Source organism: Pinus tabuliformis, chromosome 8 (genome assembly GCF_031772625.1).
Source record: "Pinus tabuliformis cultivar Carrire ecotype Pingquan chromosome 8, CPIR1, whole genome shotgun sequence".
Lineage (NCBI taxonomy): Eukaryota > Viridiplantae > Streptophyta > Pinopsida > Pinales > Pinaceae > Pinus > Pinus tabuliformis.
In genome coordinates this window covers 1,272,167,294-1,272,184,015 of record NC_142294.1, presented here as the reverse complement: position 1 = coordinate 1,272,184,015, position 16,722 = coordinate 1,272,167,294, and the positions used below count along the sequence as shown (strand labels likewise).

The following is a 16,722-nucleotide window of genomic DNA, read 5'->3' as shown; positions in this document are numbered from 1 at the left end:
CACCTTGAAAAACCCCTACGACGATTGTGCAGGGGTTACCATCAAGCTTGTGATTTCAATAAATTCCTCGATTTTAAAAAAATTAAACTGAAAACCAAAAAAACTTCCAAAAGATCGCAAAAAATAACTTAGTTTTACGTGATATTGGAAATAATATATATTTAATTACATTTTATTCCTAACCATTTCATTATTATTATTAAAAAAATAAATTTTCCTTATGATAATATATCTAATTAATTAGAACTATCTTTACTTGCATGAGATATTTATATTTGCATGGCCAGTTAACTAAAACTAAGTATTAGTTTTATTTAATATATATTCACATATCTCTAAATTTACTACTAATCTCAGTAATGTATTAGTTCAGCGCAACACTACTAAATGTATTAGTTCAACCATATATTTTATATATTATATTGAATTATATTCTGTTATAATTTTCTTTTCAAACGCATGAAATTTTAACATCATCCATGAAAAGAGTCGGTATCAGGTCATCGCTGCATATTCGTTTTCATGCTCAGATTAGATTGCATAGATACGCGTACGCGTCTACTAACTGTAAAAAAAAAAAAATGATTTTTAAAATAAAAAATAAGGATATTTTAGAAAAGCTTTAAAAAGGTTATTTTAAAAGCATTCAGCGGCAAAAAGGTAGAGGTAATAAAGACAAGTGGATGGACGGCCCTCAGTCACGCCAAAAAGTACCAGTATACAATTTTGAGTGTGGTTTCCTTGTTTACTTGTCCTTGTAATATCTCATTAGGGCTTTCCTTCCTTTTTAATGTTTCATAAATAATCGAATTGTGCCTCGAAGGCGGCAAGGTGGTTTCAACAAGGTTCAAGCGGTACTTTCTGCTATAAAAACGTATCTGGGTGAAACTACACCTTCAGGATTTGTGGCATCTTGTTGCTGCTCCATAGTTAGGAAGCCAAGAAGATGGAGGGAACACAATTTGGCTCCCAGAAAGAAGAAAATATGAAGCCACAACAGATGGCCTCCATGGAAAAAGAGGAGATGGTTGGAGCTCCGAACGAAGAAAGAAACAATCTGCAGGCCAATTCTCATGGCAAAACGCTCAGGCGGATTGATTCCTTAGACTTGGAGTCCGTTAAAGTTTCAGGAATGGCTAATCATGGCTCGGTTAGTATTAATAATGGTTTTCATATTGTAATATAAGGCGGGAGCTCTGAACTTCAGCTAATTAGGACTGTATAGGACGTTTTTAAGCTCTAATTGGGGCTGGCTGTGATTTGTATGATTTCTATAAAGTTTGCTTCACAGTGAGATTGAACTTGTGAAAACCTGGGTACAAAAGAATTGAAACGTTCCTTAGCACAGGATTCATGGATTATATAGTTGTTGAAACGTTTAGATTATTTACCGTTGTTGTTTCATAGGTTTCTGAATTTAAGAATCTAGTAAGGTTGCACCGAATTGAAATTAATGTTAGGTGAAACCATAGAAGTTAACTGTGATACTTCGTTTAATCTGAGTGTTGATTATTGTGTTTTTTTCCTCTTTCTTTGCAGAATCTGATCACAATGAGCGCCATTTTGCACCTGGCATTTCAGAGTATTGGGGTGGTTTATGGGGACATAGGGACTTCTCCCCTTTATGTGTTTTCTAGCACTTTTACAGATGGAATCCGTCATCCAGATGACATTCTCGGTGCTCTGTCTCTTATAATTTATTCACTCACTCTTTTGCCCCTTGTAAAATATGTTTTCATTGTGCTTTGGGCCGATGATAACGGAGACGGTATGTGTCCAATGATTGCAAGTATTTCTTACCTTTTGGTCTCTATGTATATAAGATATTGTGAGCTGGATTAAAATTAGTCGATGTCAGGTGGGACGTTTGCACTTTATTCCCTGATATGCCGCCATGCAAAGGTGAACGTTATAGCGAAGCAACAAGCAGAGGACAGAGAACTTTCAACATATAAGCTTGCTACACCCAGTAGACAGCTCAAAAGGGCTTTGAAGATAAAAGAAGTTTTAGAAAAAAGTAATGCAGCTAAGACAATTTTACTCATGCTGGCGCTTCTTGGTACCTCCATGGTTATTGGAGATGGTGTCCTCACTCCTTGCATATCAGGTCTTGGTCCTCCCCAATATCCAATTCCAAAAAACAGTACTATACCTGTTAAATATTTACAATACAGACCATCTTATATTTACTGATTCTGGATTTTAATGATATTGAAGGGTAATCTTATTCTTTATCTGCATGCAACAGTTGTATCAGCGGTTCAGGGAATACAGACTGTCGACAAATCACTCAGCCAGGGTAAGTACGCTCATGAATGTATTTGTGTTCAAAATTGTAATGACAACAGTGGAATTAAATTTAAATTTGGGCTTGCAGAGGTGGTGGCTATGATATCTGTGGCGATCTTAGTGATACTCTTCTGTCTTCAGAGGTTCGGAACCCAAAAAGTTGGTTACTCATTTGCTCCTGCTATTTTGATATGGTTCTTATTTATTGCCTTTATTGGAATCTACAACATCGCCAAGCATGATGCGAGCGTCTTCAAAGCTTTCTATCCCAAATACATCTTTGATTACTTCAGAAGAAATTCAAAACAGGGTTGGATTTCACTTGGAGGAATAGTTCTATGCATAACAGGTATGCAGTATGCTTCCAGCGGTCCGAAAATTTTATTTAGAGGTTATCAAACCTAGCCATCATTGCTGACTTAAAGTATGTAGCATGCAAAAATTTATTTAGAAATTATCAAACCCTGTCTTCATTGCTATGAAGCATGCATAAATTTATTTAGAAAATACGAAACCCAGTCATTATTGCTAACGTTAAGTAGGGAGCATGCAGGAACTGAAGCTATGTTTGCAGATCTGGGTCATTTTTCTGTTCGTTCAATTCAGGTACAGGACATTGATGTTTTTTAAGTACTAAAATTAAGTTTACAGGCATTGATGTTTTTGAAGTACTAAATTGCTACAGGGCATTGATGTATTTGAAGTACTAAATTGCTACAGGGCATTGATTTATTTGAAGTACTAAATTTAAATTTACAGTTGTATTTAGATTTGAAGGATATGAATGCAAGTAGACTGATGATGTTTGTGGTTTGTTTGTGGTTCATCAGATTGCTTTTTCTGGAATAGTGTACCCTGCTTTAATCTGCGCATATCTGGGCCAAGCTGCGTATCTCATGAAGTTTCCTGAAGATGTGGCACAGACTTTCTATAAGTCAACTCCAAGTAATTTTTCTTATTCAAGATGGATTGTTATGTTTATTTGTCTGGGTTCTGTTTAGTTTGTCCATGTATATGACATTTATGGAGAGGCTTGCTAGTTTTTCATTCCTAGAGGTACTTTGTAGGCGATTTTAGAGAGATGTTTGCAAATATTTTCAGGAGAGGTTTGCGAATTTTTTCATTCTTATAGGTACTTAATTCATTAGCATAGATTGGATAAAATGAATCGATATTAGTGACAACGTTGTTGCTTCTTCAAAATCAAAATCCAATCCTCGTTGCAGGGTTTATTTGGATTTCTTTTTGATAATTAATTGCAGGGTTTATTTGGATTTCTTTTTGATAATTAAAATCTAATTAGTTCTATTTACAGGAAGAACTTAGTTAAGGTGTATTTTCATTTGTTTGGATCTCTAAGTAACTAATTAGCTCTAGTATGTTATTTTGACCAAATTTTGAAAGATGAAAAACTGTTTTGCATCTTGCAGATGCTGTATATTGGCCGATGTTTGTGGTTGCTGTTATTGCTGCGGTTATTGCAAGCCAGGCTATGATTTCTGCCACTTTTTCTATCATAAAGCAATCCATGGCCCTTGGTTGCTTTCCGCGTGTTACAGTTATCCACACTTCATCTAAATATGAAGGCCAGGTCTACATACCAGAAATCAACTTCATCCTCATGATTGCATGTGTTGTGGTCACCGCTTCCTTCAAAGATACAACCAAAATCGGCAATGCATATGGTATGTATTAAATTGATTTTAACACCTAAAGGATCAAAGGATTAGCTTAACGGTTGTAGTCAATATTACTGAGTATTTGACTCCTTAACACTGTAAATAGGATGTGAATCATGTTATGGCATTTGTGATATGAAACATTTAATTTAAAATTTCATGAAATAATTTGCATTCCTTATGTAAATTGAATGCAGGCATAGCGGTTGTTGGAGTTATGATTGTGACTTCATCCTTGCTCACATTGGTAATGCTTATAATATGGCAAACTCATCTAATTCTGGTCCTAATCTTCGTCATTGTATATGGGGCAATAGAGTTGGTTTTCTTCTCAGCAGTGTTGTACAAGTTTCCCCAAGGGGGATACCTTCCGTTAGCTTTTGCTGCAGTGTTGTTACTTGTGATGTATGTGTGGCATTATGTCCATGCAAAGAGATATGCCTATGAGGTGGAGCAGAAGGTGACAACAGAATACATGTTAAGCCTGGGTGTGACCAAAGTTCCAGGAATAGGACTCCTATACACAGAACTAGCACAAGGAGTTCCAGCAATATTTGCACATTTCGTCAGAAACCTCCCTGCCATACATTCTGTCCTTGTATTCGTCTGTGTCAAGTATCTGCCTGTGAATACAGTTCCAGCTGGAGAACGCTTTTTATTTCGCCGCGTTGGTCCCAAAGAAGAAAAAATGTACAAATGCATTGCTCGGTATGGGTATAGAGACAAACGGACAGGGAATGTGGAGTTTGAGAATCAATTACTGGAATCCTTGAGAGAATTTATACTGTCAGATAACATATACACTCATGATATCAATAATCGACCTGAGAGTGAAGAAAATAATTGTGACCGTCCAGAGAGTATAGTTGATATTGGGACGGTCTCTGAAAATGCAGTCATGGATGCCCGCACCATGGAGAGCCTCCAGGAGGAGTTGGATTTCCTAGAAAATGCAATGCAATCAGGTGTGGTATATTTGATGGGAGATAGCGAGGTTATTGCAAGCGAAGATTCATCGTTGTTCAAACGATTCATAGTGAACTATGCATATGACATTTTGAAGAAGAATTGCAAAAAAGGACAAGCTGCTTTGGAGATTCCACACAGAAATCTTTTGCAAGTTGGCATGACCTACTATATCTGACCCAGATTACATCTGAAACTCATCTCTCTGATATTTTTGTATATAGACTTGTATACTGAGCTTTTGCCCAAGGATCTATGAGTGCAGATACAATCTATTATTGAAATTCAAATTTATTTTATTCAACATTTTTAATTTTTTTATTGGCATTCTGCCTTAAAATTGTATATATAAAATAGGTGCGCTGAGATTTATTGAATTTTATTATTATTATTATTTTAAATATATATGATATAAATTTTATATTAAAAATAAATATAATAAAAATAAAAAAATGTTTTTTTACTTAAATTTATATTATTTTTTAATATTAAAATATTTTGTTTAAAATTTACAAATTGCAACCTAACGATAATAATATTTTTTATTTTATTTTTTTAAATCATTCATATAATTGAAATCATAAAAATAAACACAAAATTTCATTTCAAAAAAGGGGTTAACACTTTTTTTTAAAATCGTCCGTATAATTGAAATCATAAAAGTAAACACAATTTCAAAAAGTGCTAACACCTTTTTTAAATCATCTATATAATTGAAATCATAAAAATAAACACAATTTACACAATTTCAAAAATAATGTTATAAATCATAAGAATAAACACAATTTCAAAAATGGTGTTAAAAATGTAAAAATGTTGAATAAATAAAATTATTTTTCAATAATAACTTGTAAACATAGTTATATCCCTAAACAAATGCTCTGTATATGGACTTACATACAGAGATATCACAAAATTGAGTTATAGATATGATCCGGTGTAAAAAGTTTCTGTGGAATTTCCAAAGCAACTTGGCTCATTTTACAATTTTCCTCTTCAAAATTGTCATATTGATAGTCCGCTATCAATGTCTTGTAATAACCTCACTATCTCTCGGCAAATATACGACACCGGATTCCTTTGCGTTTTACTCGCGCTTTCCGATTGTATAATTATAAATAATATTATTAAAAAATTAATATATATCAATTATAAATAATATTGTTAAGAATTAGAATAGATCTCATTGTGATGTTTTCACTGAAGGTAAATATTTATTTATTGTATTTGAACAAACTGAATATTATTAAAATTTATATCATTAATTATTTTTTATTAAAGTTATATGGAGAGTGAAATGTCAAAATGATGGCAATAATTATTTTTTATTAAAGTTACATGGAGAGTGAAATGTTAGAATGATGACAGTGTTACATTTCTCATATATCAAGTAGTTAGGGTAGGTGGTTACCTAATCCTAACTACTTTCTTGGAGATTTATTTCCAACGGAGGGATTAAGAGGATAGGCATATCTGAGATCAAAGAAAGATTTTATTTCAAAATTGTGCTAGAAGAACAGACAAATTTAAAGAGCTAAGTTTGGTTAAGACCAGATAGTTGTTATTATTCAAGACTATAAGTTTTAAGGAGAAATCCAGTGAGAGGATAGCTTGGGGGGAGACTCTGAATAGCGAGGCTGGAACAACAAGTCTCACAGTTGGAAGGAAAACAAAAAGATTGGGGGGAGACTCCAGCTGAATAGCGAGGCTGGAACAACAAGTCTCATGGTTGGGAGGAAAACAAACACGATATTAGGGATAAATAGATAAGTATACTCTCGAGCTAACTAGAGGAACAATTATAAGATTTATTCTGTCAATTATAAGTCCTTTTACTTAAAGTAATTACTTCTATTATTGTCCAAGAGTTTATAAACTTAAAAAATAGAATAAAGACCATGTGTAACCCTATAGATAGATAGTTATTTCTATTATTATTCAAGAATTTATAAACTCAGAAGACAAAGTAAAGACCATGTGTAACCCAGTAGATAGGGTAAAATAGGAAATCTAGTCTATAGATATAAAAAGGAACTTAAATAACTCAGATATAAAAAGGAACTTGAATAACCCTTAAATAGCGTAGAGACCAAAAGGTAGTCTACAATATTAAGATGCTTGTTTAGAATTCTAAGTGAGTGGACAATATTGTATGGCAACCACGCTCATGACAACCCTGTATATAAGCCATAACAGAGGAGGAAAATTAAAAGAGAAATGTAAATGTATAGAACTTGGTGCAAGATCTGTATAGGAAAAATTAACTCATTATAGGAAAAGATTCATTGAAGTTTTACCATATTCAAACAAAAATTTATCGTTCGAAATTTTTGGTGAGGTTTAATACAATCTAGAATGACATCTAAAATAAAATTGTAGACATCAACCCAAATTTTTGGTGAGGTTTAATATAATCTAGAATGACATGTAGAATAAAATTGTAGACATCAACCGAAATATTCCCATTTAAACATACATATATCGATGAAGCCATATAACCATATTGGAACAAACCGTTTGATATAAAGAGCCAAACGGTTAAATATATACAAAATATAAAGAAATAGACTAGATCTTCAAATCAAGGGTTTCATCGTAGATTTATGGACTCACAGAATTTAACCGTTCTCAATAATTCCACATAATTCCTAAATTAGCTTCTTCAACAATCAAAGAGAACAACCCAGAATTCTCATGGTCGCAAACCCTTAGCAATTTAGTTTTCAAATTTACAAAATATCAACAATAATCCCTCTCTCGGGAATATGGACCTAGGCCATTAACATTTAACACAGCCTGACGCTGTTTCCTAAACTAAGAGACTAGTTTAAATATAAATACAGTCAGAATCTACGCATAATCGAAGATAATTGCTAAAACCCTCATCCAAAAGACTAAACCCTTAGTGATTGCTCGAATTATCTATGACATTACTCGAAAATTCCTTGCATAAAGTCTGCAGGGTTCGGTAGGCTAAGAAGAAGCTCCATAACGTCTAAATCCATTACCAAGCGAACAAGAAAAGCTTTGAAAAATCCCGACGATACCTAGGCAGGAAAGCAACATAGTGTGAGAGCTAGTTGAAGAACTTTAAACTGAAGCGTTAATAGAGACAACAAAGCTAGCTAAATGAGAGGAAACTCATACCTTTCAGAGTGTAGATAACCATCCAACAACATTCTGAAGCAAGAACAACATCGAAAGGCACCCTGCAGAAAAGAGGTACACTCTTAAGATCCATTGCATAAAACACTAAGAAAAAGAAAAACCGCGCGATGGTAAGGAATGAGTAATAGTGGCCCACGGGGCTTTGGATTGATGGTGAATGGGTGCACTGTTAAGGAACTCCTTGCGATAGGTCACTGGTTCAAATCACCCGTGGGTGCTTACCTACCAAAAAAAAGGAAGGAGTAACAATGCAGGAACGCTTACCTGAGAGGAAGATCAATAGACTCGATTGGAACCTAACCCTCTGCACTGGAGTTACGAAAAATGACTAGATACCATACCATGGAGAAGCTTAGGTCGGCGAGCATCCACATCCATTGTTCCATCTGGAGACTTTCAGAGGGTTGTTGATGAATCACACTTACCAATACACGGAGGGCCAGTTGTGGTGCATAATGACGGTTCCAGATGCGGTGCTTCCCAGTTCTAGGGTAACCAACCGTCCGAAAGGATAAGTGAGCATTAAATAATGTTGTACCATTTCACTGGTCTTTTTAAAATAAAGTATAGAGTTCGATTATGTGACTTGAATTCTGTCTAGAGAAAATAAAACCCAATCACAAATGACATTATGAGATTGTTACATCATGGGCGTGGAAATCTGATTTCCGTAGATAATTAAAATATAATTTAGAATTATAAACAGTACTTCGTAAAAAGGAAATTTACAATGCATAGCTCGTATATTTTTTATTTTTTTACTGTTTAACAAAGTCGGTTACTGGTTTTCTATTCCAAAAAATGAAAGGGAAGGAGACAAGATCCCATTACATAGAGCCAAAATGGGTGAGGGCATCCTGGAAGAGAAATCAGAGGACCGACAAACCTTTTCTTCCAAGCTCCTCGCCTTGTGTTTTTGAGATTACAAAATGCACTATCCTTATAAATACTTACATATTGATTCAACAATAATTTACATCTACATAACATAAAGAGCTAGTAGCAGAAAGACTTGGCAGTGCTGAAAATGAGCGAGGCATTTGCAATTACTTTTTGTTGACTACGGGTTCTTGAGGCCAATTCTTACTGCTCTGAACGTTGGAGTTTTCTCCGATCTGAGTGATAAGTAAGCTCTTTAGATAATTGATCGTTTCCTCCAAATACCTGCAGTTGTTTTTTAGCGCAGACATTTCTTTCCTCTGTTCTTCTATTTGTCTCTTTAGGAAGGAATTCTCATATTTTGCATCAAATTTGTAGTCTTTGACCATTTCTCTGACCTACTCAATCATGAATTTATTAGCTCGACAAACTGCACAATTTTGGCACTTTGGTACATTTTCAAGTAGATTCCGATCCATATTTCCAGGGGGGAGAGGGCAACTAGCCCAACATATCAGAGATGGGAATATAGGAAATAGGGAGAAGAGACGAAAGAAGTCACTAGACAGTCCTGCGAAGACCCACAACTGTCGGAAGGGAGAACAGGCACCGAAAGCAGAAGCGGTAAGAGTTTCGCAGAAGCAGAAGAAACTGGGGGCCAAAAAGAGTTGCGCGGTGTTGGGGGCTACAGGAGCTGCATGGAGGCGGGGCAATAGGATCTGCGTGGTAGCAGGGGCACCAAAGCAGCGTGAAGGCTAAAAGATTGAAGATGCCTCCAGAGCTGCGCAAGGGCTAGAGAAGCGCTGAGACTAATGGAACAGGGGAATACCCACCAGAGCAGCACGAAGTAATGAGGCAAGGAGAGATTAGAGCAGATCAGCTCAATCTCCAAAGGGGTGTTACTACCACTATTTGAAAAGAGAAGGTTACTACTGAGACTGAGGTGAAGGAGAGGGAGATCGAAGGTGGCAAAGGTAGGATAAGATGAACTGAGGGAGATAATATATAGCTGCACAAATTTCCTCCACCGAGAAGAGGATATATGCATTTCATGGGAAGCTTGAGAAGCTGCCAGACATTGTTAGCCATAGACTAACTGTAACGGTTGTTCTTGGGGATTTCCTTTGATTTCCTGATCTTCATATATCTGCTCATTTGAGCCGAAGTGACTGTTGCCCAACTTGAAGTTCCCTCTTTGTTTGTTATTCTCTGCACATTAAGGTGGGAGTTCATATGGTATCGGTTTATGAGCAATCACATTATCAATTCTAGATTCTCCCATAGGATAGTTGATAGCCAGATTCGCCTGCATGTTGGCGATACAATTATTTTCTCTAAGAATATGCTTGAAGGTGACTTCACCTAGACACACCAAGTTTTTTTACACCCTTTTTGTTATTTGTCTCAGGACCTTGTTCTTGGGGCTTCTTCTTTCCACCATCGGATGGATTATTATTGAAGAGTCTCCCATTATGACCAGATTCTTCACACTGCATTGGCGTAGGATTTCCGTTCCCAACTGGAGGCAATATGATTCTGCTTTGTTATTGGATATTTCTCCTAATCCCCATTCAAAAGTAATAGTATTTTTCCCTCCTGGGTAAAAAAGGACACCTCCTGCTCCAGCCTTGTCTGGATTTGACTTTGAAGCACCATCAAACAGTGAGCAGGGCCTATTTAAATTTTTTGTGCATGCTTCGAACTCCTCTTGTTTCATTCTTATTTTCCAATTTTGCAAATTATTGGGAGATTTGTTGATGTGTATTTTTTGGTGCTTGCTCATCGCGAATTCAGCCCAGAATCTTTCCTCATGCTGTAGATGTTGGAAATCTATTGCTTTTACTCCTTTAGAGTTGATGAACTCAGATGACATGCTCCATGTTTTTGCCAGGACTATTCTGAGATTTTGAGTGCGGTCTTTAAATATCCTCCGATTTATTACTATCCAAATTTGCCAACACATAAATGAAGGCAAACTAAACCAATATCTTTTTACTATTTCTTTGTTTTTGAAGGAATATGGATATCTTTTTCCTCAGGTTGATAGAAGCTCATGATAAGGTAGTGAATGTTGGATGCTAACCTCCAAGGGACTGCAAAGCCCTCTCTAGTAGTCCCTGGTAAAGGGGCATTCTGCGAAAAGATGTTGGATATTTTCTTCACTTTCATGACACATAGCGCAACGCGATGGGCTTTCATATCCTTTCTTTTTAAGATTATCAACGGTCAATATTTTGCCTTTCAGCAGTGCCCACATGAATACGTGGATTTTTTGTAGTGTTTCAATTTTCTATGTCGCCCCCAAGAATCTCTAGTCTCGATTTTCTTGCTGATGTAAAGTGGCATATCCTGATTTGACTGAAAAATATCCTCCATCAGGATCCCAACGAAGGGAATCTTTTGAATCTATACTTAGCGGAGTAGCCCCCTTACGAAATGATATTAGGGACTTCCAATGAGGGACAAGGCCACGAGGGAGGATGGGGATCCTCCAATCCCCCCATTCTCCCTCTCTCCAAAGAGATATATCATCCAATGCAGATATTCTTTTTGCTTTCATCCATCTTCTTAGATCCTACAGAATTTCATGGCAGGCTATAGGCTTATTTCCCATTATTCTATCCTTCCATATTTTTATGGATTTGCCATTACCAAGTATCTTAGAAGAATTTTCTTTAATGAGTAAAATTGTTTTTTTGATCAGATTCCATACCTAGGAGCAGGGCCTAATTGGATAACCTTTTCTCAATAAGAGGTTTCTATTTCAATTCATGTATTTTGCTTCTAGGATTTGCTTCCACTAGCTGCTCTCTCCTATTATTAGTCTCCATGTTATTTTTTCTCCTAGAGCCATGTTCATTTTTCCTGGTAGTCTTATTGCTAACCCACCTTTCTCATAGGGTTGAGTTACTTCATCCCATTTCACAAGGCTATGCTTCTTTGTCTCCACTTTACCCCCTTTCCATAGGAGCCCCCTGATTACAAGCTTGATTTGTTTGTGTATAGTTGCGGGAGTTAGAATAGTAGCATACTAATAGATTGGGAGAGCTGTGAGTAGGGCCTTTATTAATACCACCCTTCTTGCCATATTGAGCCAGATCATGCCCCAATTCTGCACTTTTTGTTTCATTTTCTCAATGTACTTATTCCAAATTCCGGTATTCATATTTTCTTTTGAGATTGGGAGTCCAAGATATTGGAAGTGGCTCCACTTCTCTTGAAATGGAATTTCCAAAATTTCTGATATTTTTTGGAGGGAACGAGATGAAGTGTTCCATCCATAGATTTTGTATTTCTGATTATTTAAAATCCCCCCGGAGGCCTCCATAAAACAATTTATTACCTATTTTATTCTTCTTGCCATTATGAAGGAGGCCCCTCCCATAATCAAAGTGTCATCTATAAATATGGAGTGGTTTATACTTTTTACTTCGGGAGAGATTGAGAGTCCTGTGATATTCCTCTCTTTTCTGCACTTCTCAAGACTTCTAATCAAGGAGTCCCCCGTTATAATGTATAAGAAAGGAGAGAGAGGGAAACCTTGACGTAGCCCCCTTAAGCTCTAGAAATATTCACTTGGTCTTCCATTGACCAATGGAGCAATCCAAGGACCCACAATACAGGCTTTTTATTATATCTATTTCCATTTTGGAGAAACCAAAACTTTGTAGGACAGTCGCGAGAAAGTCCAGGTTGACCCTGTCAAAAGCATTAGCCATATCCAACTTGAAAATCATTCATTTTTCTTTTTTCATTAGGCTAGAGTGAAAATCTTCTTGCACTATTAGAATGTTGTCCAGAATTTGTCTTTTAGGAACAAATCCTCCTTGGTGTTTTGATATTATTTCTAGAAGCAATACTTTGATTTTGTTTCCCATGATTTTTGTTGTGATTTTGTAGGAGGAGTTACATAGAGAAATAGGTCTGAATCTACTAAAGGAGTTAGCATTTGACTCTTTTGGAATAAGAGCCAAGAAGGAAGAGTTTGTGAATCCTCCAATCTTGAATTTCCCAAAAACATCTCTTTTCATTCTTATCAAATATTTTTTAATAATGGTGCATTTGCTTTTATAAAAGGAAATAGGGAACCCATCCGGGCCAGGAGTCTTATCCAGATGCAAATCCCAAACAACATCTGCTACTTCCTTTTCTTCAACTGTTCTTGTGAGCTCATTGTTTTCTGCTTCACTGATTTCCCTGGGTATATGCTGAAGGTATTCTTCATACTCGTTATTTGATGCTAGGGATGATAATAGATTTTTATAGTATCTATAAGCCTCCTTCTTATTTCCTCTTGTCATCTAACTACTTTGCCTTCATTATCTTTTGTGTTGTCTATTTGATTTTGGTTTCTTCTTATCTTGGCCGTATTATGAAAGACAATTGTGTTCTCGTCTCTTGCTTTGAGCCATAGACTTCGTGATTTTATATGCCACTCTTCTTCTTCCTTTCTGTTTTGTCTATACATCTCCCAATATTCTTGTTTTTCCTGCCATATGCTCTCCTGTGTTTCCTCTTGCTTCTCCTTTTCCATTTGGATTTTGTCTATTTTTTCTGCTATTTCTAACTTTTTTTTTTGTGTTTCTATGTTGTTGATGCTTGCCCATTGTTTTAGTTTTCTCCTCAGAGCTTTTAGTTTAGTTTCCCAAACATAGCTAGGTGAGCCAATAATTGGTGTTGTCCACACTTCACTTATGATTTTTTTGACTTCTTCTCTGTCGTTCCATGTGGAGCTGAATCTGAAAGGAATTGGGCCAAGATTATATAACTTCCCAAGGGTGATAGCCACTGGTTTGTGATTTGATGCTATTTTGTGGATGATTTTGGATTTTATCTCATTGAACTCATTGACAACTTTGTCTTGTATTAGGAGTTTGTCCAATCTTTCCTTGATGTTATTTTTCCTAATTCTTTTGTTGCTCCATGTGTACTTTCCATTGCTAGGAGGCATGTCCATTAATTTTCATGCTTCAATAATAGATTCTAACATTTCGCTATAAGGGTCAGCATTGTATTTTCCCTCGAATTTTTCCTCTGCGTTTAATACCAAATTTAGATCTCCTTCTATGATTATGCCTCTAATTTGTTCCTGCATAAGATGATTTTTTAGGGTGGACTAGCAGACTTCCTTATCCCTGTAACAGTTAGTTTTTTTGTTTTCTATTTCTTTTTTCATCCAATGCAACTCTTTTTTTTTGTTGAATGAGCTCCCAATTTTCAGTTTTCCATAGTGTGCATATTCCTCCTGAGGCTCTGGTCACTGGGATTAAGGTTCCTTAATAATTTTGGGTTTTTTGAATCATTATTTCCATTTCCTTCTCATTTTCCTTTGTCTCCTGAAGCATAAAGATATCATGTTTCTCTGAAGTTATGATGTCTTTCATTGCATTAATTTTTGGCATACTTCCTATTCCTTTGCAATTCTAGGAGACTATAATCATTATCACTTGATGTTAAGGGTCAAGGGACCTTTCCCTCTGTTAGGGTGGGAGATTTTCTCATTTTTTTCCATGAAAGTGTCCATAGGTTGTTGGGTGCCCAGAGCCATTTCTTTTGCTGTTGCTTCATTTCTTATTTCTCTGTTAGTTTTTCTGCTTGCCTTTTTAGGGTGATCGTGAGAGGAGAGGAGCTCTTTGGAAAGGGTGCGAGTGATTATGCGATCGAAGGAGGATGGGTGAGGGCTTTGGGAGGGGATAAGCAAGGAAGGGGAGGGATTGAAGGGGAGGGCAGGAAGGGGGAGGGCAGGGGTGATCATGGTCTACAAGTGAGCCAAAGGGATTAGAGAACAATAAATCCAATAAGGGACAAGGGATAGAGGACGGAGGGAGGGGAGCTGAGGGGGAGGGGGGTTTTGAGATGGAATATTCCTAGAAGGGAAGGATGGGGGGGAGAGAGAGGGGAGGGACGAGGAAGGGGGGAAGGGAATTGAAGAGGGAGGAAGATTAGAAATAGATGAGGTTTTGCATTTGGTTGCTGACTTTTTCTTCTTGACTTGCTCCCATTTTGGTTCTTGGTTTTCTATTTCTTCTGTTTCCTGAGTTTTAATACATCTATTTGAAAATAGACCATATTCATGACATACCGTACATTTGAATGGTATTTGTTCGTAGTCTAGCTATTGGATGTGAGCGCAGTCATCCACTTTGATCTTGACTGCTTTGGAAAGTCCTTTCCCCAGATCTACTTCAATGCATATTCTCACGCAAGCATGCATGTTTTCCTTTGGATCACTTCTATCTATATATTTCCCCACAAGATTCCATATTGCTTTAATAGATTCATCTCCCCAACAATGAAGAGGAAGATGTGGGAGTCTCAACCATACTGGCACTACATTTGGCACATCCAGCTCTGGATCGAAGTCCGGAGCCCATCTGTTGAGATAAAGACCTCTTGAATCTATGAAATATGGCCCGTTTCTAAAGACTAAATCTTTGTCCTCTTTCGTTTCAAAGTAGAAGGTAAAGTATCCTCTTCTGTAGGATCTGATGGAGATTTCCCCATGATAGATGAGGTCCAGTTTCTTTTTACCTGTTTAAGGACTAAATGGGGAGAGGGCCAGAGACCAGTGAATTGTCCCACCAAACCTCGTTCGGAGAGAGACAGAGTTGCACGACGAGGAAGAGAAGGGGGAAGGATTATTTCAGGCATTTCATTAATCTTCTTAACAAACTTTGATATGGATGGTCTGGGACGAGACGGTCCTAAGGAGGAGAACAGTGAAGTGAAGGCTTCCACATTTTCTCCCAGCTGAGCTGAAGTTTTTGCACATGGGATAGGGATCGAAGCACCCTCAGGAGGAGGCTATGCTTGATCCATGATGAATTGGGTGAGGGCTGAAAGCTTTGGGAGCGGGAGGCCCCAAGAACTGAAGGAGGAGATCGCTCATAGAGGATGAAAATTTCTGGGCGGGAGCAGAGCACGCTCAATTTTTTTATTATATAATTTGACTTTTAAAAGTGAAAGGAAATATTCTATTCTTATAGCTCGTATAATTTTATAACAATGTATTATTGTTTTCTTTTACTAGCTAATAATGAAAAAAATTTATATGGGTATGTGATATGTGATATCAGAGCACTGAGGTTACAAAACTGAGACCTCTGGAAAATAAATGAGTAAAAGCATTTGTGATGTACACAAAGAAAGGAAAGAAGCCAACATGAGGAGAACGTGAATTACACCACACTGAAATGTGACAGGAATAGGCCCAACATCTTTTCTAAAAGCCAATCTCGAGGTATGGGTATAGCTGGGGGAAGATCTGCATAACATTAATACCGCAATCTTGGAAGCTATGCAAGAGTTAAAGGATGAGATGGATCGGTTACGGGCAGATAATGAAAGCTTGATGCAAGATCAGGAAAAGATCGTGAAAAGTCTATCTAATAGACAAAATCAACGACAACCAATTCCCAGTCCTGAGCACAGGAACATGACTGGCGAACAATAATTTCGTACTAAAAATGTAGAAACTGAAGGTGCCGAAGAAAATCAAGAAGAAGAATATGATAATGTATCATAACACAAAACGAAAAAGAGACAGAAAGTAGAACTACAAGGAGAATTTCGGAAAATAAAACCTCCCCTCTTTGATGGTGAACAAGAAGAGGCAGTTGAGGCCTGGCTCATCAATATGAACAAGTATTTTCAGCTGTACGAATATGATCATAACTTAAAGGCTCGATTGGCCATCTTTTAGCTGCAAGGAAACGCCACCTTGTGGTGGGAGGAAGTAAAA

At 36.8% G+C, this 16,722-nt stretch overlaps 1 protein-coding gene across 1 annotated transcript; it reads left to right on the top strand.

The window, feature by feature from the left end:
• The first annotated feature begins 832 nt into the window (after window positions 1-832).
• On the top strand, window positions 833-5,127 carry LOC149240032 (potassium transporter 5-like). The gene is made up of 9 exons (XM_089373615.1): window positions 833-1,150; window positions 1,540-1,768; window positions 1,859-2,107; window positions 2,249-2,299; window positions 2,378-2,638; window positions 2,843-2,895; window positions 3,120-3,234; window positions 3,720-3,974; window positions 4,166-5,127. The coding sequence occupies exons 1-9, from the start codon at window positions 947-949 to the stop codon at window positions 5,110-5,112; spliced, it is 2,364 nt and encodes a 787-aa protein (XP_089229741.1). The 5' UTR covers window positions 833-946; the 3' UTR covers window positions 5,113-5,127.
• The last annotated feature ends 11,595 nt before the right edge of the window (window positions 5,128-16,722 follow it).

Coding starts and splice junctions, on each gene's coding strand:
- LOC149240032 (XM_089373615.1), top strand. CDS start 947: ATGGAGGGAACACAATTTGGCTCCCAGAAAGAAGAAAATATGAAGCCA. Junction 1,151..1,539: donor GAATGGCTAATCATGGCTCG/GTTAGTATTAAT, acceptor CTTTCTTTGCAG/AATCTGATCACAATGAGCGC. Junction 1,769..1,858: donor GGCCGATGATAACGGAGACG/GTATGTGTCCAA, acceptor AGTCGATGTCAG/GTGGGACGTTTGCACTTTAT.